General features: G+C 37.5%; 1 protein-coding gene across 3 annotated transcripts; it reads left to right on the top strand.

The window, feature by feature from the left end:
• The first annotated feature begins 2,330 nt into the window (after positions 1 to 2,330).
• Positions 2,331 to 20,781, top strand: LOC119788275 (nucleolysin TIA-1-like). Of its 3 annotated transcripts, none has more exons than XM_038292509.1 (12): positions 2,331 to 2,544; positions 6,939 to 7,035; positions 7,237 to 7,335; positions 12,341 to 12,395; positions 14,688 to 14,775; positions 15,760 to 15,835; positions 15,926 to 16,031; positions 16,142 to 16,237; positions 16,312 to 16,396; positions 16,504 to 16,630; positions 16,737 to 16,885; positions 18,794 to 20,781. In XM_038292509.1, exons 1-12 carry the CDS (start codon positions 2,519 to 2,521, stop codon positions 18,930 to 18,932), a joined length of 1,143 nt encoding a protein of 380 aa, XP_038148437.1. In that variant the 5' UTR covers positions 2,331 to 2,518; the 3' UTR covers positions 18,933 to 20,781. The 3 variants fall into 3 exon arrangements, with proteins under 3 accessions (XP_038148437.1, XP_038148435.1, XP_038148436.1); XM_038292507.1 differs by having other exon boundaries at positions 16,139 to 16,237; positions 16,504 to 16,645; positions 18,794 to 20,770; XM_038292508.1 differs by having other exon boundaries at positions 16,504 to 16,645; positions 18,794 to 20,770.
• The last annotated feature ends 1,684 nt before the right edge of the window (positions 20,782 to 22,465 follow it).

Raw genomic sequence — 22,465 nt, forward strand, 5'->3', positions numbered from 1 at the left:
AAGGCTTTTGCAGGTGGTTTGAGTTAATTAGCTGATTAGAGTGTGGCACCAGGGGCCATCAATTTTGAACCTTTTCACAATATTCAAATTTTCTGATATGATGAATTTGAGATTTTCATTTGTTGTCATTTGTAATCATCAAAATTAAACAAAATAAACATCTGAAATATATGAGTTTGTATGTAATGTATGAATATAATATACAAGTTTCACTTTTTAAATGGAATTACTGAAATCAATCTACTTTTTCATGGTATTCTAATTTTATGACCAGCACCTGTATGTATGTGTGTGTGTATGTATGTATGTATGTATATATATATATATATATATATATAGTTTAAAAGTAATTAAAATAAAAATTTCACATATTAGAAAATTACAAATAACGAGGCAGTATGTAAATATACATGTATAACTCTCATTATATAAAATATATTTAATGATTATTTTGTAATTTCCTTCCAAGTCGCCTCTGGCTGAACTGTTGCGCATGCGCGTTTCGAATCGGCCCCCGGTAGCTCCGCCATCTTTGTCGGCAGCCCATTGTTCACTCTGAAGCTAACAACGGTGTCAAAACCTTCTGCATCTTCTTAAATTACCGGGACTGTGTCACCATGCGGACTTTGATCGTCGTGATTTGCACAAGTCGGACTTGTTTTCGCCACTTAAGTGAGACAGAATGGACACGAACAGCAAAACCTTGTAAGTGTACAATGAATGCGTGCTATAGCAGCCTCAGCTCCTCACAAAAATAAGCGGTAAAAGCATATTTAACGTCTCTTATATCTGTTTATAAGGGTAATTGTTTTTAGCTAATGAGCAAGCAACATATTGATCACATAACGTATTATTTTAAAGTGTTACCATTGGGATAAACAACGCTTATGCCCAGCATAACAAAGCTAGCTATTCAAAAATCTCTAATTAAATCGATTTATGCAGCTCCACTTTAAGTGTAATTAAAGCGCTTGTGTTCCTTAAAAAAACGCCTGATAAATAGAAAAATTTGTTTTGAGCTAAGTTCAGTAACCGACTGTTGCTTCACCCCCGAACAACGATTCATGTATGTTGGTCATGTGACGCCAATGTTATTAAGACACCCAGTTTATTTTAGTTGCAATGTTAATCACATCAATAATAGGATTTAGGCTTAATGCGTTGAGTTTTTTAAGATGTTAATGTTTTCAACAAATGGCAGTTTAATTGTTAAATAGACATCTTAGACTAGAGTGAACAGTTTGCTTAAGTAATGAGATTACCAAAAATTACCAAGTTACTAGCGACTATAGATCACAGGAGATTTCTGAGTTTTAAAATGGGAAAGGATTAGGACACTGAAAAATAAAAAAAGTTGACAATTTTAAATTATTTCGGTTTAATATTGAAAAAAAGTCAGAATCTGACGTAATCAGATTCTGATTTTATTCGAGTTAATTAAATTCGAAGAGAGCAATTACCAAGCAAAGTATGTCATCGGTTACATAAGCTATAATGTCAAAATCTACCCAAACCTCCACCATTGAGATGTTTCAAATGCCAAAAATTCGGTCACATTGCAGCAGTTTGTAAAGGGAAACAGAGGTGTGGAAGGTGTGCAGGAGAACATGAGTACGGAAAATGTGGAAAAGAAGCTAAAATAAAATGCTGTAATTGTGGTGGAGAACATACTGCTGCTTATCGCGGCTGTGAAGCAAGCAAAAGGTCTGAGGAAATTAAAAAAATGAAATTTGAGCTCGGAATAACCTACGCTGAAGCTGCAAAAAGGATCCCATCTCAGTCAGAAAAACCCAAACCTACAGTTCAACACACAGCAAATTCCAAACCTCTAGAGAAATCTCCAAAAATTGATGAAGACTCACTAATTGTTAAAAAGACAAATTTTGTTCTTTTCATGGTAGAAGTGATTAATTGTACTGCACAGACAACAAAAAAAACTGAAAAAATCAAAATAATAGTGAAGGCTGCAGAAAAATATCTGGACATTAAAGATTTGAACTGGGAGATGGTTGGAAGCATGATGGGAGGACCGATGGGACCATCAGAAACTGGCAGAATTACGATGACCTAGAGTAAATTAAAATTATATGGGCAAATGTGATTTAGTATTATGTTGGTTTAAGTTACACAGGTTTTTTTTTTTTTTTTTTTTTTTTTTTTTTTTTTTTTTTTTTTTGGGGGGGGGGGGGGTGAATCGTTTCCTGTTTTCTTGCTTTACTCCATATCAGTTGGTGGCGGTAATGCACAATTCACAAGTCTGCCAACCGCCATAAAATCTCATAAGAAGAAGAAGAAGTCGCCTCTGGCTGAACTGTTGCGCATGCGCGTTTCGAATCGGCCCCCGGTAGCTCCGCCATCTTTGTCGGCAGCCCATTGTTCACTCTGAAGCTAACAACGGTGTCAAAACCTTCTGCATCTTCTATTAAATTACCGTGACTGTGTCACCAATAGCGGACTTTGATCGTCGTGGATTTGCTCACAAGGTCGCGACTTGTTTTCGGCCACTAAGTGAGACAGAATGGACGACGAACAGCCAAAAACCTTGTAAGTGTAAATGACTGCGTTGCTCTTAGCTAGCCGCTCGCTCTCGTCACAAAACATTAAGCGGTACATGCATATTTATACGTCTCTTTATATCTGTTTATAAGCTGTAATTTGTTTTTAAGCTAGAATGAGCAAGCTAACATATTGGATCACATTAAACGTATTATTTTAAAGTGTTTACCATTGGGATAAACGAAACGCTTAATGCTAGCCAGATAACAAGCTAGCTACTTCCAGAAAAATCTCTAATATATACATTTTGGAGCTTCCCACTTTAAGTGTAATTAAAGCGCTTTTTGTGTGCTTTAAACGCACTTGGATAAATAGGAAAATATTTGTTTTGAGCTAAGGTTCATGTAACCGATCTGTTTGGCGTTTCACCCCCGAACAACGATTCATGGTTGATGTTGGTCATTGTGCAGGCCAATTGTTTTATAACCCAGTTTTTATTTTAGTTTGCATTGTTTATCACATCAATAATATGGATTTAGGCTTAATGCGTTGAGTTTTTTTTAGAATTGTTGGTAATGGTTTTCAAAAAATGGCATGTTTTAATTGTTAAATAGACATCCTTATGATCTTAGAGTGAACAGTTTGCCTTAAGTAATGAGATTACAGCAAAAATTACCAGAGGTTATTAGCGACTATAGATGCCACAGGAGTAGTTTTGAAGTTTTAAAATTGGGAAGAGGATTAGGAACACTGAAAAATAAAAAAAGTTGACAGATTTTTAAATTTTATTTCGGTTTAATATTGGAAAAAAAGTCAGAATTCTGACTGTAATCTCAGAGTTCTGATTTTAATCTCAGAATTCTGACTTTAATGTCAGAATTTTGGATCTTAATGTAGATGGGCACCATGAAGGAAGAGATGTGGGAGTACTCGGCTTCACTGACAAAGATGTGAGTTATTTGGGAGGGCCAATAACACATTGGTGGAAAATTATGCAATTAGGCAACTTTTTACATGTATGAGGGGTCCTCAGTGATGCTATTTTATTAATGGAAGAGCAGAAGGTGATTAAAACAAAAGAGCTAATCTTAAACAGGCATCTCTACGGCTTGATGCTAACATGTTTTTTAGCTGTCAGAATTCTGAAATTAAAGTTAGAATTCTGACTTTTTTTGTCATACTGAAATCAAATTTTAAAATCAGTTAACTTTTTTCTTTTTTTTTTTTCCCAGTGGCCCTAATCCTCTTTTGTACTTACAGAAACTGGTTAAGTTTGTGTTGCTCTTAGTGCTGTGGCATGCAGTTACAGCAATACAATTACCTAAGACCTCAAATAAGTAATGAAGAGTGTCAATTTTATTATAATCACAATAGTACCACAAGATATAGTGATAAGATTTTAAGCCCATATCGACCAGCTTTGTAGTAATATTTCATTTTGAGATCAAATAAAGAAAAACATTAGTAGTTCTTCAGAAAGAAACTTGATTAGATATTATGCTGCTGAAGATTCTCAGTCTTCAAGGTCATACTCATTCCAAAAAAATGAAATTAAAAACAATACACTATTTTAATTCCCTATGTGTATTAAAATATATATATTCAAGAAATATACATACCTCCATTACTTTGTGTTTATTGAAGACAAGATCATCAGTGCTAGGTTCTCTGTTAAATAAAGTATGACTGTTTAATAAAGTAACTCTTATCCATGGATTACTTTTCTTGGGGTAAAAATGTGACTCAGAAATGTGATTTCTTTTTAAGTTTAATATTCCAAATACATTTTTTTTCCTTAAAATTGCAATAAAAATGTATTCTTCATAATGAAAATATATTTTCAAATTAATTTGGTGCATTTGTTTTTTTTTATGTAAATCTATTTAGGAATTTAATCTACATTTACTTGTTCAATTGTGTGTGTTTGTAACTGGCATGAATATTTATTGATATTTATATCGTGATGATCTGAAAGCTCGCTCAACGGCAAGATTGAATGTAAATATTTTAGAAATGTTGCTATAATTCGAATATTTCTTTTTATCTTCAGTTACACCTCTGTAACTTCCGGAGGTTTATGCCTCTTAATAAATGTATCTTTTAGAATAGCGCCCAACATACTTATTAAAGACTGTTCTAACAAATTGTTAGAAGGAAAACAAATACCTGAGAGCACTTTTTGTGTTTTGAGAAAATTCCATTCTAAATTTTTTTATGTTTGAAAAGAAGGTTTGATTTATTATTTATTAAGAATTTTTTGGCTGAATGGCCTGTTGAGTGTTAGGATCTTGCTGCCTGCAGATTCCTCCATAATGCTATGGGAATAAGTGGGTCAAGCCTGTCTGTTTAATTTGCAGATGCTTGTTTCATCGTGGCAAAGTTCATGGAAAGCAGTTCAAATGTTATGCGCGAAGAAAAATTGAAAGGGAAGATAGATAATTTTCATTATATAGTTAATGAGTAAATATCGATTAGCATCTGTAACCTTTAACTTTAGTTTCTGTTGATATTTCTTTAAGCATACAGATGCACAACACATTATGCAACTATAAGTTGGCTGAAACATTTCAACATTTTACCCACCCCTCACTTTTTTGTTTTAAGTCCTTGTTTTTAACATGGATAGTAGGGATGGGACGATTTATGAAAACCGTCTGAACCGTTCGGTTCGACTGTCTTGGTTCGATTCGCATGTGTTGCGTTCGGTTCATGCGCTGCTCCTTTTTCTCATAGGCGAAGCGTTTACACTCCAGAGCAGAAGGTGGCGGTACTGCGACCAAAGCCAACCACCAGTAGTAAACAAGAAGAAGAAGAAGCGAAGCAGCTTAGCCGGGTGTAGCAGAAAAAAAAATCAGTTGTTGTGGAGAATTGTGTCGGAATGGCGAGTGGGAAAGAACAGTTGAAAGTTGGAAGACCTGCAGCACTTTATGGGTCTGCTGTATGGGACCGCTTTGCATTTAGAGTGACCTACGATGACGGCGGAAAGAAAGTTGTGGATAAAAATGCAACAGTGTGCAAGCATTGTGCAACACGTTTTGTTTATGCTAACAGCAACATGACCAACATGTCAGGCTAACCCCGAAATCCCTCATACTCCGTCAGCAATCCCCGCTGCGCTCCAGACCGGCTGCTCAAAGCAAAGACTACACCCCCCCCTGTGGCTCCCGTCCGCTCCCCTCTGAGTCCCTTGGGATGGTAGAGAGCATGCGCGAGATTATTAAATTCAAAGCAGCAAAACATACGGAAATGATCCAGGGTTTCTGCGGATCATTTAAAATAATTACAATCCATTATTTTTGAGGGATTTTTTCATTAATTTCATAAATTTTTATGGGATTTCGGTGTAACAATCAACATGTATCGAACCGAACCGAAAACCATGACCACGAAACCGTGAATCGAACCGAACCGTGGATTTTGTGAACCGTTCCACCCCTAATGGATAGAAACCTCAAAAAAACTAAACGGGGGACTTGCTCCCAACATATTTTTTCTTTTTTTTTTTCTTTCTTTTTTATGCTAAAAAACAGTTAGCCTCTTTGCCATTCAGATTGAATACACCCTGAAGGAGAGGTTGCTCACCAGTGGGTTTACAAAATGGTTAAAGAGTGTAATAAACAGCGCCCACTAAAGTCTTCCATTTTGTAATGCCTCGAAAATGAAGCTGATAGCTGTTTTTAAACTTTGACATCATGGAGTATTAGTCTCAGTGTGATTTGGTAGTACTTTCAATCACCGATTGTAAAAAAGATTGACTTAATGATACCCCTTTCTCGCTGGCTGAAAAACCCATTTAAACCCTGGAACAATCTGCTTTTAGTGGCAGTGGAAACATCTCATTGATGCGTGTCTACCCGGGACCCAAGCGCAATTTGATGTGTACGGTTGCAAGTCTAATCTGCCCTTAACACAACGTGATAGCCACACCTGAACTAACAAGCCGGAAAAAGGGTTTAGATTCCATAAACACGGAGCTGCGCCGGTGAGAGGGATTCGGACAGATAACAGAGCTAAACATTAAAGCACACTTACTATGCTCTTACTTCCTTACTTGTTGCTCTTTGTTTACTTTCTTGATTTCTGTCGCACTGGTGACACCATCAAAGCTAACCCAGCATGATGGTGTCATCAGACAAGCAGCTGCGGGAAGACAAAGGCTACGCAGCTTGTCAACGAGGGGTTAGACTCCGTTTTTTTTGCCAATTGGAAGAGAGCAAAATGCCGATTGTTAGGGGGTTTGGAAAAACCAGGGATAACAAGCTATTTTCAGTGGGAAATAGGCTTGAGAGTCCCGCTGGCTGATAAGTCAATGATAACAAGCTCTTGCATCTTTGAATTCATCAAAATTTAAACAGGCTTCTAGGCACACATTATCATTGGGTCTGCTTACCATTGAGGTTTTATCACAAGCCACTCATGTTTTGTTGCTGCTGTGTATGTAGGTATGTGGGGAACCTCTCCCGGGACGTGACGGAGGCCCTCATCTTGGAGTTGTTCAGCCAAATAGGACCCTGTAAAAGCTGCAAAATGATAGTAGATGTGAGTTATTCATCCTCATTTCATGTTAGCTCTATTTTAAAACATTCAATATGTAGACCCTTGATTTACTGTTCTGGTATTTATTTTGATTTCATTTTATTTTTCAGCGTGCAGTGGTTTATGCAGCCTCTCATTTTCCTACCTAATGCTTATCCAATTGGGCTCACATGTACTTAAACTCTGTCTTTTTTTCCATCCCAGACAGCAGGTCATGATCCATACTGCTTTGTGGAGTTCTATGAGCATAGACATGCCACGGCTACAATCGCAGCCATGAATGGTCGGAAAATACTGGGTAAGGTAAGCTATCATTACTCCTTGGTGAGTGTCCAAGGGCAAGGCTGGTTGGGCAAGGCTATTACCAAACAACTGGTTAAACTTGTTTGATTATATTTCTTCTGGTTTCCTGCTCTACTGTGTGTTTTGTTTTATTCAGCTTTACAAATCATTCCTCTGTGCACAATTGCTGTGTCTTAATAGGGAGCACCACACTTCATCTTTACTACCTTCCTTCAAACCTTTAAACAAACAAACACAAACTTTGAGATCGTAAATCAAGTTAAGTCAAACTAAGACGGCTTTACTGATGTTTTATTTATTGAAAACATCACTGAGTGCTTGTTTTGCATTGATCGGGTTTTACGCTGTACACTCAGATGTGTTACTTACGCTGAAGATGGAGTCCAGACCGCCATTTCCTTATTCTTGACACATATAATCATCTTAATCTAAAGCATTTTCTAAAGCTTGTGCTTATACTGAAAAATTAATGCACACTGAGTTTCCAGAAAAAAAAAATAATAATTTCACTGTCATAACATAAATATATAAATGGGTGGTGTATTTGTGTTCTCAGCTTCATAGCAAATGAATACTTGTTGCTTGCATATTTCCTTTTTCCACACTGTATTGTCAGAAATTGAATTATTTCCATTTCCCGCCTGCAACCTCTTACCATTTTATAATATTTTTTTCTCACTTCTGTAACCATAAAAACTAATATTTTACCATTCTGCTGCCAAATCCAGTCAACAACCTCTGAGCTTTTATTTAGGAAAACCTGGAAAACCTTGTCTGTGCTTGACATTACTGAGCCTGCATTGGTTTAAATTAGGGCTGCAACTAACGATTATTTTAAAAATCGATGAATCGGACGATTATTTTTTCGATTAATCGATGAATCGGACAAAAAATATTTTTTATATTAACCTCTTTATTCCAAAATAAACATTATAGACAGAACAAACAAGCACACAAGTACAGGTTGCTCATTAACTGTACTGGTGCAAGATGAAAAATTAATGTTTGTGTTAAAACTACGCAAACTTACATGAGAAATGTAGCTGTACATCCACAAAATATAGGGTACTTTGTTTCATAAAGTGCAAAAAAAGACATTTTTGTTTTTAAAAGCCTCTAAGGGGTTCAAACAACAGGTCCCCCCATTTAAACAAATGAGTTTTTTTTAGACTAGAAGAGTTCTGCCTTTTAAGACAGGAAAGTACAGCAGTTAAAGTTGCTACTTGAGAAAATACTGAACCATAGAGATAAAAATAGCCCTGTGATTCAAATTATAAATTGTATTTGGAATAAAAATGAGAGAACTAGGGGTGGTAAAACACACATCCTCCAAAGACAGATATTTACATGGGAATGTGGCATATAATTAATTGACATATTACTGATCTTGCTGGATTTTATTCTGCTTTACTTCTATAAATTGCAGGATCATCTTTACTTTATCTTTGCCAGAAGATTTAAACTTTAAAAGTCTTGCCCTCATAATTTGCAAGTTAATTTATTTATAAAGTAAATATAAACGCTGCTTAAGCTAATTCAAATGAAATTAAAAGTAAAATAAGTAGCCAACCTTATCACTGTCTGTAACCTACTAACAAGGTAAGGAAAGCATCAGATGAGCTACCTGAGAAACTAACGTAACGTTTCCCTACTTTAAAACCAAACAAACATGGTGGTTCCGTGCCATGTTAATTTCTTTTGAAAAAAGTTGCATGTTATCACTTTTTTCGCTTTACAAAGCGCAGGCTATTTTAATTATTGTGATCAATTTGCGCCGTCAATCCCGGTGCATGCGCGCTTCATTTGCAGTCTGGACGCTGAGGCTCTGACTGAGAGGGACTCCTGCGGGAAAACGCGGTTGGGGTGGGGGAGGCGCCCCACGGCAGAGTAGGAACATGCATGCTTTCACGTAAGAGTCTCCAAAAGCCGCCAGTGACACCGAAAAAAGTCGCCAGATTTGTCGCTAGTCGCTTTTTTGAAAAACATTCGCTGGAGGGGTCTGAAAAGTCGCGGAGTTGGCAACACTGCACCTGCGGCGCTGACTCGCTCTGCCGTATTTTTTTTTCTTCCTCTTTCAGTCAAGAGGCAGTGATGACGGCGCGGCGGATGACGCAATAATCGCGCGACACAACTAATCGATGATGACATTCGTTGCCAACGCTTTTAAAAGTCGATTTTTATCGATTTTATCGATTCGTTGTTGCAGCCCTAGTTTAAATATAGCCAGTGGATTCCTAATGTTAACATGAAGCACCCGTCAGGATTAACTCATAAATATAAATCGGATTCATTGAGTTAGGTTGATTTCATTAACGGGGGTGCTTTGGGTTACTTTTATATATAATTACAAGCTTTCTCGGCTTTACGATCTTACCACCAGTTTAGACTCTGAAACATTTTATTGAAGCATCATCGAATATGTTACAAGCATGTTTAGCTTCATCCACAGGTCATAATAGTCTAGTTATATGTCAAATTAGATATGTTCAGTAATATGGATAATCTTTCAATATGTTGTGCAGCCTACACTGAGTAGAAAGTTGGATATATACCCAGGTTAAGAATTTTGTTTTTATAAAGCTTTAACTTTCCGATGCTGGTTTCTTTTTTTTAAATATATTTTTGAAGAAATATATATGCATTTAGATTTATTTAGTTTTTTAGCTTTACTGGTGTTTCCCCTCTCATTAAAGGAATAGTACACCCAAAACATGATTAGCCTTCATTTTCTACTCACCCCCATGCTGAACAACACTCTGGAGTACTTTTTTGATATCTCAAATGCATCTGGAGATCTGGGAGGCTTCTTGCTGTCTGCTGACCTTCAAATAATGGAGGTCCATGGTGCCCGAGACAGAAAGGTCCATAAAAGTCCACAAAAAACGTTTCAATATTCCTCCATACTGCTCGTCCAACGTATTCCAAGTGTTCTGAGTGGGTAGCATCCATAATTTACTCGAAACGAAGTCATTTAGAATGTTTTTAGAGCATAAACAGTAGTGTATAGGATTTCCTGAAAGGGCGTTCACGGCGCTACGGAAACCGCGGCAGACCAAACCAGACGAAAGTGCGCATTCAGCTCAGCAAAGAACTCATGCTCTTCCTCAACACTGAAGTCCTCAGACATTTTTCTTTCGTTGTTTCTTTCTTTGCACAGGTAAACAGCACATTTCTTCTTCTACGCTTGCATTATCGGCAGAGCAGACGCTGAATGCGCACTTTTATCTGGTTTGGTCTGCCGGCTTCCGTAGTGTCATGAACGCGCAGGTGCGCGCTTTCAGGAAATCCTATACACTACTGTTTATGCTCTAAAAACATTCTAAATGACTTTGTTTCGAGTAAATTCTGGATGCTACCCACTCAGGACACTTGGAATACATTGGACGAGCAGTATGGAGGAATATTGAAACGTTTTTTGTGGACTTTTATGGACCTTTCTGTCTCGGGCGCCATAGACCTCCATTATTTGAATGTCAGCAGACAGCAAGAAGCCTCCCAGATCTCCAGATGCATTTGAGATATCAAAAAAGTACTCCAGAGTGTTGTTCAGCATGGGGGTGAGTAGAAAATGAAGGCTAATCATGTTTTGGGTGTACTATTCCTTTAAATTTTGAGAAAAGTCAATGTTTCCTAGAAACCTTATATAAAATATAAAATAATTGATTTTTACATTTTAAACTGTCTTTAGCAGCTAGCCTTTTTAGAGATTTGAGATCCTCAAAAACTTTAGCCCGGCCAGCCAGTCTGACTGACTGTGTTGATGGCATATCGGGTCTGGAAAGAGACCCAGTTTCAATTGCAGGACTAACAGAGTCTGAGGACAGAGCTATGAACCAATCAGATGTCTACAGCAAAAACTTTTTTTTTTTTAGAAAAGCTCTTATGGCAGCCAGTTCTTTGAATTTTTGATTGGTCCAAATGGTTTTAGCCCAGAGACTGAGTCTGAACTGGCCGTTCTCACGCCCTGTGTCAGTCAGTCAGTTTGGCTGGCTGTTTGGCCAGAAAACATATATAACAAAGCGCCTTCACTAATGTGGTCAGACTTCCTGTTCACATTTAGCTGTGATTAAACTGCAGACTTGTCTCGATGCATAACTTACCTCAAATGAGTTGTATTTTAGGGTTTTTCACTTATTCACATGGTGAATGGCTGTGCTTTGGTGTTGTTTAGCATGTTGATTTGGGCAAATACAAGGTTTTTTTGTGGCTCTAGCTGTCTAATCAGTGGTCAGCACCAATCAAGCTGAATCACCAGCTGATTTCTCGGTGCGTCTGCGCCAACGAGGAATCAGTAGTAATTGTTTTCAGTCACTTCATTTTCCATTCTATCTGTTTTAACAATCATTCCTATTGAGCCCTCCTATGTTTTATGAATTAATTGACTTTAATGTGGCCCTGTTTTGTTCTTATACAACATTTGACATGTTGATCTACTTTAATCACTGCTCTTCTGTGCCCCTATATCTTTAATGCTTTGTGTTCTTTGCAGTTATTTCCACGTAGAATCCACATAAGAGCACCTTTTTAAGAAAAAAAATACTTTCAGTTGAAAATATTTTATCCTCAACAGGTATTGAAGGACCATTTGAGGAGTATAACAAGTTCGTAAAAATCACTTGTTTGTAAGTCCCTTGTTATTTGGACCTTACTTCCTACAGTTTTACTCCAAATTACTAGCCTGAAAATGAAATGTTCCTCATTATAAAGGTGAAGTCTTAATATCCCTTCATGTTCTCCACTGTTTATATAAATGTCTTGACTAATGCAGAGGTTTATGTAAAATTAGATAAAGATTAGTTTGTGTTGGTGGTTAAAGCATTTCTGTGGCTTTCAGAGGCCATCTTAATCAGAACTTCTCAGTCACAAATAAAAACAAAAGTAAAACTGGTGTGTGATTCCCCCCCCCCACCCTCTAATCAAAGAAAAAAAAAACCTCCTTTCATGTGTAGGATGCTTCATTTCTCACCTTCTCGTCTTCCCTGCTTTGCATCTGTGTTTCTTGCAGGAGGTGAAGGTTAACTGGGCCACAACCCCAACGAGCCAGAAGAAAGACACAAGTAGTAAGTAACTCTTTCCATGAATGTCTTATCTGTTTGAGAAACAGAAAGTCGAGTCTAGGGTTGGGAATTGATAAAATTTTCATGATTTTGATTCACTTATCCATTCAGTGAAACAAAGAACTTGGTAAGCGCACGGTGACATTCGTCTATCTGTGCCTGGGACATTCTATTTCTGAAGGTAGTGCACGGGAGCTGCCAGCCATGCTGCCGTCTCGTCACAGTCATTTCAATCTAATGGAGAAGGCATCCATTTATGAAAAAGCATTACTGTAAAATTTCGGGAAATAAACTCATCTCCCCCTTATTTAAATAAAAGAGCGTCACCTTTCTCTTGGTCCTTGAACTGCGGAGCAACTACGTGGCATGTTTAATAACCCCAAAGAGAGGAAGGAAATTGGTTTATTTCCGGAGATGGCATCTGATTTACTAGAAACCACAGTAAGCACAGCCAGTGATATAAAACTAGCTACTTATCACCAGAGTTGCCTTCCATGTTGGTCTTAACTTTAGCTTCTGTCCGGAAGCATCAAAAACACGGCATTCGTTAAAATGTATGCCATGTTGTGTGCGCAGGTGTTTCTGCATGTTGGATGTATTTCCTGCCACTGATGTCATTGCCACGTTGCAATGATTGCAGAGGGCCTTGTTGCCATCTTTCTCTTCCTTAAAATGAAACCCAACTTTCTATCACTTTGACCGCTTTTATTTTGCTTTTCTAGACTGGTCACGTCATACTTGCTTACTGAATGTGGTGTGCGTAAGTTGCGTAAAAAAACATGACGTAAGTCGTGCTGCCCAGAGCACTAGGCTCTGGTGCTGCCTGGAATCATTAAGCGAGCTGCCAAACGGTGCCATGGATTTGGAAAACACGGAACTGGTTCTGAACAGGAATCGGTTTTCAATTCCCATCGCTAGTCGTGTTTCACGTGTTTTTTTGTTTTTATATATTTTTTTGTTTTTATATATTTTTTGGTTTATTTATTTATATATATATATATATATATATATATATATATATATATATATATATATATATATATATATATATGCTTGGTGTTTACATTAATTTACTGATGTTCAGATGTAGCAATTTACCAGTGGGGGTTCCCTAGTCACAGGAATCCTCTTGGGTAGGTTAAATCTTTGTTTGAATACAAAAATGTTGTGAAGACTTTAGAGGTTTGTTAAGAACATTAATGCATCATGAAGACTGAGGAAAACAGCAGAAAGGTCAGAGAAGAAAGATTGGGGGGAAAAAGACAACATGGCACAGAGCATTATTTAGTTAATCATCTGATACTGGAAAGAGTATCACTTAAATGCAACTCTACGACCACCTGGCCATCTGTATGAACGAGCAGGCAGGTTAAAAATGGAAGGAATTAAAGGAGGAGCTGCAGAGATCCATCGTCTTGTTGGGGAAAATCTTTTCAGTGGACAGCTATTAGTGGTGCGTTCTATGAGTCTGCTTGTTTCGGAAAACTAGTGAAGCATTTTACTGTTCCTTCTGGTTGGATTTTTGTTCTACAGATGGAGTCGCATACAGAGCTGGGAAAATACCAGTTAATGCAAAGACCTTAAGACTTTGAGTGGAATAATGACACTAAACCAGTCCCAAAACATTTCAGCCTGTGACCCCAAAAATAACCGCACCACAGACTGGCGACCCCCTAAAAATACATAGTACTATTTCACTCTTTATTTATAAAATTATAAATGGTAGGTATTTAAAAAAAAAAAGAAAATTTATTTTATATTTTGTTTAGGAATTTTGAAATCAAATAATTGGGCAATTTAATTATTGTGGATTTCATTAAATGTTATTAGGTCTAATTGTTACATAACAAATGATCTAATATGTCATTTAATTTAATCATTTGATTAATAATTTAATAGTATATCTAATATTTTAATTATATGTTAGATAGGTAAACAAATTATGCATTTTATAATTTTGTGGTATGTGTAGTAGTTAAATCCTATGCATGATAAATAAATGAAAGTTACTTTAATTTATTTGATGGAAAATTGCATATTTCCGCATATATTTTGCTGGTGTCTTGTGACCCCCACTTTGGGGGCCTCTGCTCTGAACATAAATCCATATCTTTGTAGAAATCATAAGTTCAGGGTTAAGGCTAGTTTTTCCAGACACTTTAGGGGGAGCAACTGAAAAGTGACATTTTAAAGAAATCTAGTGTTGTGCATATTGTAGAAACTGTTGTAGCCTTCATTTGTTTCTGAAATAAATCTACAAATTCATATTTTTACAATGTTTTATTTTTTTTTTAGGTCACTTCCATGTTTTTGTTGGAGACCTGAGTCCAGAAATCACCACAGATGACATAAAAGCAGCTTTCGCTCCATTTGGAAAAATATCGTAAGTTTATTCTCATTGGTGCTTCTCTACAAGGCCATCCTTCTTTTCTTCCAGTATTTCTACTGCACATGCTCATGATGTGCAATTTTAGCTAAAAAATAGAAATATAGTGGTGTTTTTTTTTTTTTTTTTTTTTTTTTTTTATTACAAACGCTCTTTGTCCTCCTAAGTTTAAATTCGTCTTTCGAAAAACTTTTCATGTTAAATTTAAGAACAATACCAGTCTGAAAAAAGATAATCTATGTTCCTCATGTTGAGCAATGTCTTGTAGCTGCATTTTGATTTACCAGAATGACATTCTAGCTCCATTTACACTATCCTCCGAAAACTGATCCGTGCCGATCTTGTATCAGTTAACAGCGCTGAGTTCAGTGCCTTACGAACATTTACATGCCACAATAGCACTGTTCCTCGCCTCCTAGTGACGATCGATGGTACTCTCTAGATGTAAACAAGCAATTCAATATGGCGGCGTTTGTAACATTCAGGAAGTGTGCACAGAGTGAGGCGAAGGCAGCCTTTGGTGAATTTACTTGACAGTAAGTTTTAGGAAGTGGATACGGTACATGATGGTCTAATCAGGGCTTACACAGGACACAGGAAACAACAGACGTTGAGGTTCATCACACTGCTAAGCAGAACCATCACTAGAAATCGTGTGGCACGGTAGGTAAGCTAATATTTTTTCAAATGTCTAATATTTCATGACTACAGAGGCTGCTCATGCGCTCTTTGTTAACTGAGAACTGGGTCCGAACTGACCTGCGCCAAGCCCTACTATTGATCTAGTACCAGTTTAGTGTACGGCGCGGTCCGGTTCAGTTGTGCATACCATTTACACTCAATAGTTATTTCAGTTACCGTGCTCGGACTGATCTCGGCACGGTTTCAAAAGGGTAGCGTAAGTCGAGCTACTATGTCAGTAATTTCAGAGTGTAACCAGTTACTTTTTAACTGTGTCTAAATGTGTTTGTTTACCTTCAGGGATTGTCGTGTCGTGAAAGACATGGCCACAGGTAAATCTAAAGGCTACGGGTTTGTCTCCTTCTTCAACAAATGGGTACGTTTAGCTCTAAGTGACATAACTTGTAATGGTACAGAACATATTTTCAGGTTCTTTTTGGGACATTTCTTCTATTTTCACGTTTAGGATGCAGAAAACGCCATCCAGCAAATGGGAGGGCAGTGGTTGGGAGGCCGACAGATCAGGACCAACTGGGCCACGAGGAAGCCTGCTCCTAAAACAACGAATGAAAGTTAGTTAGTAGTGGTCAACCTTTGTTTTTTGTCAGCCATGTTTTATTATTTTGCAGTTTAATGAATATTCTTAATCAAAATCTTCATGTTTGTCTTTTTTTTTTAGCAGCCAGTAGCAAACAGCTCTCCTTTGATGAGGTGTTAAACCAATCCAGCCTCAGTAACTGTACAGTCTACTGCGGGGGAGTCACACAAGGTCTCACAGGTGAGAAACAGTGTAATCAAGGCACAGTCTTACAAGCACTGAGCACTATTCACACTTTCTCTTTTTATTCACAGAGCAATTAATGAGACAGACTTTCTCACCTTTTGGCCAAATAATGGAAATCCGTGTTTTCCCAGAGAAAGGCTACTCCTTTGTGAGGTAACCTGACTTTTAGATCTGCCTGTTTTAGGGGGAAACCTCATCTACCTGTCAGATGAGTTATCTTTTTAGGGTAACTTGATGTTTCAGGTCTTTTCTACTATCAGGTTCAACTCCCACGAGGCAGCAGCTCATGCCATAGTTTCTGTTAATGGCACTTCCATAGAGGGCAACATTGTGAAGTGTTACTGGGGGAAGGAAACAACAGATATCGTACAGGGTCCCATTCAGCAGGTACAGATGGCACAGGTATGACAATTCCTTCCCTGTAAAATCTATAATTTCTCTGTAAAAATAAATAATTAGATGTGTCTCCTCAATGCACGTTTTTGTATTTTAGCAGAACACCTTGAGCTTCGCTGCCCAACCTTACAATCAGTGGGGGCAGTGGTACAGCAACACACAGCAGATCGGTCAGTACGTGCCCAATGGATGGCAGGTGCCAAGCTATGGCGTCTATGGGCAGGCCTGGGATCAGCAGGGCTACAAGTGAGTGGAAACATTACACCAATCCGAAATAAACAGCACTGCTTCTTACTGAAAGGCAGATTTCAATGGTCTAAAGAAGGCAGCCTAATGAGTTAAATCAAATTATTTTTAACATCTTGACCATGAAACCCTACAAATAAATTTGCTCTGGCTGAATTTTATTTTTCAGGTCTGAGACACGATATGAAGTATATGTTGATATAAAACAGAAGCTTAAACATGAAAAGCAGGAAGGTTCTGAAGCTCTGTGAGTCTTAGGGATAGGCTTTTTACATATTTGTTTTTTTTAGCCCAATCAATTTGTCTCTGCAAAAACCAAGGCATTTTTTTTCTCCTAAATCCCTTAAAGTACTGCAAAACGTGTTCTGCATTATTGCACTTCAAAATGAGCACAATAAAAGTAAATAATGAATTCACTGGCTTTTATTTAAGAGATTTGGATTCTTAGAAAAACATTGAAGCCAAATTTAATCTATTTGTATTTGTTTATCCATTTACTTATGTTTCTATTTTAGAGCAGCATCCAGCCTGTGTGTTTCTGTCTGGAGGGAACACACCAGGCTTTGGTTGGTTTGAGATTCAAAGTTTAAAGTTGAATGAGTTTTTCATGATCTAGATTATTTTAAACAACAAGCAAGTAGAGGAAATATAAAATAAAACTGGTTAATTATGAAGCTTTTCAATTTAGATTACAAACTTGTTCAACAGAACTTCATTTCCTGAACCTTTTCACAATGTATTCTGATCTAAAACTGGGCTTTTAACAAAGTTAATATCAAGATAAAAATATATTAATTTACAAACCATAAAATTTTTTTTCTTTGTTTTTGTTTTCAAGAAGCCACCTTAAAGTTGTTCCACTTTGCCCTTTAAAGATTCAACAGCTAAAGGTATTCCTGTGCTGCTAGGATGAAGAATGTCTCTATATATGTATCTATTCCGGATGCCTCCTGGTCGCCTCCCTCTGGAGGTGTTCCAGGCATGTCCTGTTGGTAGGAGGCCTCATGGAAGGCCCAGGACACGCTGTAGGGACTATGTTTCTGAGCTGGCCTGGCGTCGCCTCGGGGTCCCCCCAGAACAGCTGGAGGAGGTGGATCAGGAAGTCTGGGCTTCTCGGCTTAGACTGCTGCCTCCGAGACCCAGCCCTGGATAAAGCGGAAGAAAGTCGATGGAGTATAGTTATTGCATATTTTGCAACTGAAACTTAAAAATGTCAACCAATGTATACGTAAAACTCTAACTTTATATGTTGAAATTACCAGTTAACTTATTGATTTTATAATTTGTACAACATTTTAAAGACAGTCATACTATTATAAATGGGAGAATATATATTCTAGGGGTGAACTGTTGGCACTTTTGTAGTCATTATTGATTCCATTTATAGCTGGAAAATCTTCAATGCTCCAATTTTGTTTTATTGAAAATCATTTAACAATATCAGTGGAAAATTCCAAACTTGTTTTAACTGCAAAAAAAGATGGTGATAGGAAATATAAAGTAAAGATTTTCTTAACTTTGCTGAGGTGGATCAGATCAGGTTTCAGATCAAGATGTAAGTGACATTTACTATAACCCACCTGCAGCCACAGGGTGCTGGAGTTTATCCTGGAAGTATTTCTCTGAAACATTTAGGTAAAAATGACCTTTTAGCTGATAACATCAATGTTCTAAATCATAGTTAAAATAAAAAACTGAGCAAACCATTTAAACCGTCTTATTTCTTAGATTAATTTTCATCGATTTCAGTTTTCTGCTCACTGAGGCACTCGGCTTAAATTCGCTTTTCTAGAAAGGGGTGCAGATTGCCTTCAAAATAAAAGCAGTAAATTTGGAGTCTTGGCCAGTTGTGACCCATGGGTCAGAATATTGTTTTGTAACGTTGGAAAACTCTTTTCTCCCTTTTAGCCATTTACATGCTGGAGCTGGATGGACGGGCGTGGGCGCTGTGAGCAACGGAGGCATAGTGGAGGCTGGCCAGGGAGTCAACGGGACAATGCTAACCAACCAGGCAGGCATGAGCACCACTGGATACCCCACCCACTGATCACAGCAGCCCCCTCTTAGCGTCCAAGGACACAAGGATTATACTCTGCTGGGGAAAGGAGTGCACCAGATGTGCTCTGACTTTCACATCACAAATTGTCTGTTAATGAAGCTGGTCTGCCATTTTTCTTTTCTTTTTAAACCAGCCCAAAGTCTCACCCACTGCCCAAATCAGCAGGTTGAAGGATGATACACATGCAAACACTGACAAAGCCACTGCTAATGCACATTGCATTCCTTGGCCTGTTCTAATGGCTTGGTGTCTTCATGGCCAGAAAAAAAAAAGAAATCTGTCAAGATATTTCTTACAGAAAGTTTGGTTTAAAAGCAAAACGAGTGTTAAGTGAATTGAATCGAAGCTAAAAAGGAAACCTTCCTGTTTCAGCCCCTAAAAGCCAAAAACATGAAGGGCAGAATTTTCTCACTATCTACCAATCAACCACGGAGGACAGGCAACAAACGCTTCCACTCAGTAATCTCCAGTATTGCAACACAGCCACTCCACGTACCGACTAGCTGATCCTTTCTTCTGCGTTGAAGCTTGTCGATCTCATCGTTGCTCTGTCCACTCATCACTGTAGTGAAGCAGCAGAAGTGGGTTCTCAGGGTGCGCTCAAGGTATTCTAACCAACTGTAGTGGTTAGCAGGTTGGGGGAAGGGATGGGTTACAGCTAAACAATCGGAAAAAGAAAACACCAGTGCTCCTTTATGTCCTGGACCGGACGGAACAGACGGCGAAAACTCACCCCAGGATAAGAAGTGTGTGTTTGTGTGTGTGTGCATGAACTGATGCTTTTATTCACAGAGAAACGTCCCCGTCATCTACCCCAAAACCCAGAAGGACTATTATGCTATTTTATTTCTTTCCTCTTTTTCAGAGGGTTTGCTACAAAACTGCTAGAGAAAGGTGTTTTTATTTCCATTTTTTTTTTTTTTGTTCTGGTCAACCTAAAATGCTGACATTGTATAAAGAGCTTTTGCATTTTTTTTGTTTCATTTCAGGAGTGAAGAATTGTTAAAGCGATGCCATCTAATCATGTACATTCAAGACCCTTGTATGTTTTGTTTGGACAACTTTAAGTGGCTGATTTTCTTTTAATTAGTATATCTCAAAACAATTGCAGGGATTACTGCCACTCTTATCTTGTGTACAGGCAGACAAAGATTGCACAAAACGTATAGTTTTCACAAAATTTGAAGTACTCAAATTTTTATTTTATTTTTTTTTTGCATTCCACTTTATCTGCTATTTTATTTGGAAGCCTGTTATATGTAAATAGCCAACCAGTCTGTTAAATTGTACTAAATCTGTATAAAGACATGTTCAATGAGAATGCGTGCTTGCTCCTGGTTGGGGGAAACTGATCCCGGGCGGCTGGTTGAAAGTAGCATCTCTGTCCGTTTCTGGTCCGTATGCAGTAGAGGAAGAGCAACATTTCACTCGTCCAGCAGACTGGAGGACAAGCAGCATTGCTATGTAATGCAGAAGTCTTTAGATTCAAGAAAAGAAACAACTTTATAATTTAAATTATTGTTTTACACCATTGTAGTGGTTGTTTTTATAGATCAAGAACCCTACTTCTAGACCTCAGATTTTTTGCAGCTTGTCTACAGTTATGTCAATAGAAATTAGGGGGAAAAAAATCTATTTTGTTGCCTTATAAAGTTGAGTTATTTTTAATTTAACCAAAAAAAGAAAATGAGTAGGCAGTGCCTATGAATGTTTTCAGCCTACGTTTTGAGAAGAGAAGTTCTGTTCATACATCAGTAACATGGTTTGTGTTTTTTTTTTTTTTTTTTTTTTGCTTTGTCCCATTAAAAAAGCTGATGTTTATAACAGCTCCCATTTACTCTGTTTGCTTCTCTTCTTTGGAAACGGCAGTCATTTTCCACCCAGCAGTTATTTATTTACAGTTTGCCTCCCTATAAGTGGAATAAAAAAAAAAAATAAGAATTTAGTCTAGTTATTAGATGATCGTTAGTTGTACATTTAAGGTTTAGAGCAGGGAACCTGCAATGCATACTTCCTCACAGCCCAGCGGAGATGTTTGGTGTTTGTAGTTCTTTTTTGCACACAGCCCTTCTAAAAGAAATGGTTTGAGTGTCTAGATAGATTTGTGCAAGTATTCACTGGTAACTAAACATTTTTCAGTTCAATCACATGTAACCCTGCAGTGCTGTGTAAACTGGAAGGTTTTCCATATTTAAACATCTCGATGGTACAATAAGATTTTTTGCATATCCTTTTTGGTGCCTTTTGCTGCTTTGGTGAACTTTCATCCATCAATATTTGGTGCTTAAAAAAGTGGACGTTTTAGAGATTTCATGAGCTGCAATTGGGCAGAGATGGAAAAGTTTGAAATCGGAAAAGGACGACATGGAGTGCGGGACAGTTTCAGTTTATTGGAATAGACTTCGACTGGTTTTAATAAAAAAGGATTCTGGTTTCAGTAGCTTATAGAGAACAGAGGGCAGAGTTAAAGCAAGATTCCATTAAAGATGAACGTTACAATATAAAAAGATTTATAGTACAAAAAAGCTCTAAAGTTGTTATGTCATGAAATGTTTATAGAACTATCTGCATAGTAGACAGCTGAGGGAGCACTACACAGTAGTTGACTTGCGAAGTAGTAGTTAGGATTACATTTGTCTATATGTAATCTAAGATTACAGGGATCCAGCATGTTTTCATCAATTCAAAAATATATTATTAATCCCCAAGGAAAATGAAATATTGCACTAATTACTGTAGGCAGGAAAGATCTTCTGTTGTCGGGCTGGCGCTGGATCAGGAGAAGCTTCTTACTGAAGACACTGTTGTATAACAATCTTCTGAAGACGATGCTCGCTGTTGTCCATAATGGTTCACTTATGAAGAATTCTTCTTTGGCAAATCATCTTTTTTTTTCGTTCAGTTAAAAATCTAACATAGTAGCATATAGAAAAAACAAGTTTTAACCATTTTGATTTGAATCAGTCTTAAAATTGTCTTTTTTTTCATAGCCTGTCTGACCCAGCTTTGTCTTACTTCCAGAGCATTTAAATTCAGACAGAACTGCCGTCCTGTCCTAAAAAGTAAGCAGATGCTCTGTGTACTTTTACCCCTCTCTTCCCTACTCTGTATTATTTTCATTTTTTTTCTGAATAACTATGACCTGGATGACTGAGAATCTTCACCAGCATATTCCCTACTTTTCCATTTCACAACAGATAATGTGATTCACTATGGCAACAGCAGGACAAAAGGCTCTAAGAGCTCATTGTGTGGACACAGATGCAGCAGGGCAGAGGGAACGAGGAGAGGTGGGTGGAGTCCTTCAAAGGAATGCCCTTTTATTGGTGTTCCTGTGGCCCAAAAGGGCATGGTCAATGGGCTTATCATCCAGACTTATTTGATTTTACATACAAAATATATATTAGATTTATGATCAATATGCAACAGTCATATAGAAATTGCTAAAGAAAATATAGCTATAATATTCAGATATAGATTTAACAAAAAATTTGTATCGAAGTGTAAGGAAAAAAAAGCTT

The sequence above is a fragment of the Cyprinodon tularosa genome, unplaced genomic scaffold (genome assembly GCF_016077235.1).
Source record: "Cyprinodon tularosa strain WSP-4 unplaced genomic scaffold, ASM1607723v1 ctg313, whole genome shotgun sequence".
NCBI classification, from domain to species: Eukaryota; Metazoa; Chordata; class Actinopteri; order Cyprinodontiformes; family Cyprinodontidae; genus Cyprinodon; species Cyprinodon tularosa.

Coding starts and splice junctions, on each gene's coding strand:
- LOC119788275 (XM_038292507.1), top strand. CDS start 2,519: ATGGACGACGAACAGCCAAAAACCTT. Junction 12,396..14,687: donor CCAGAAGAAAGACACAAGTA/GTAAGTAACTCT, acceptor TTTTTTTTTTAG/GTCACTTCCATGTTTTTGTT. Junction 15,836..15,925: donor TCTCCTTCTTCAACAAATGG/GTACGTTTAGCT, acceptor TTTCACGTTTAG/GATGCAGAAAACGCCATCCA.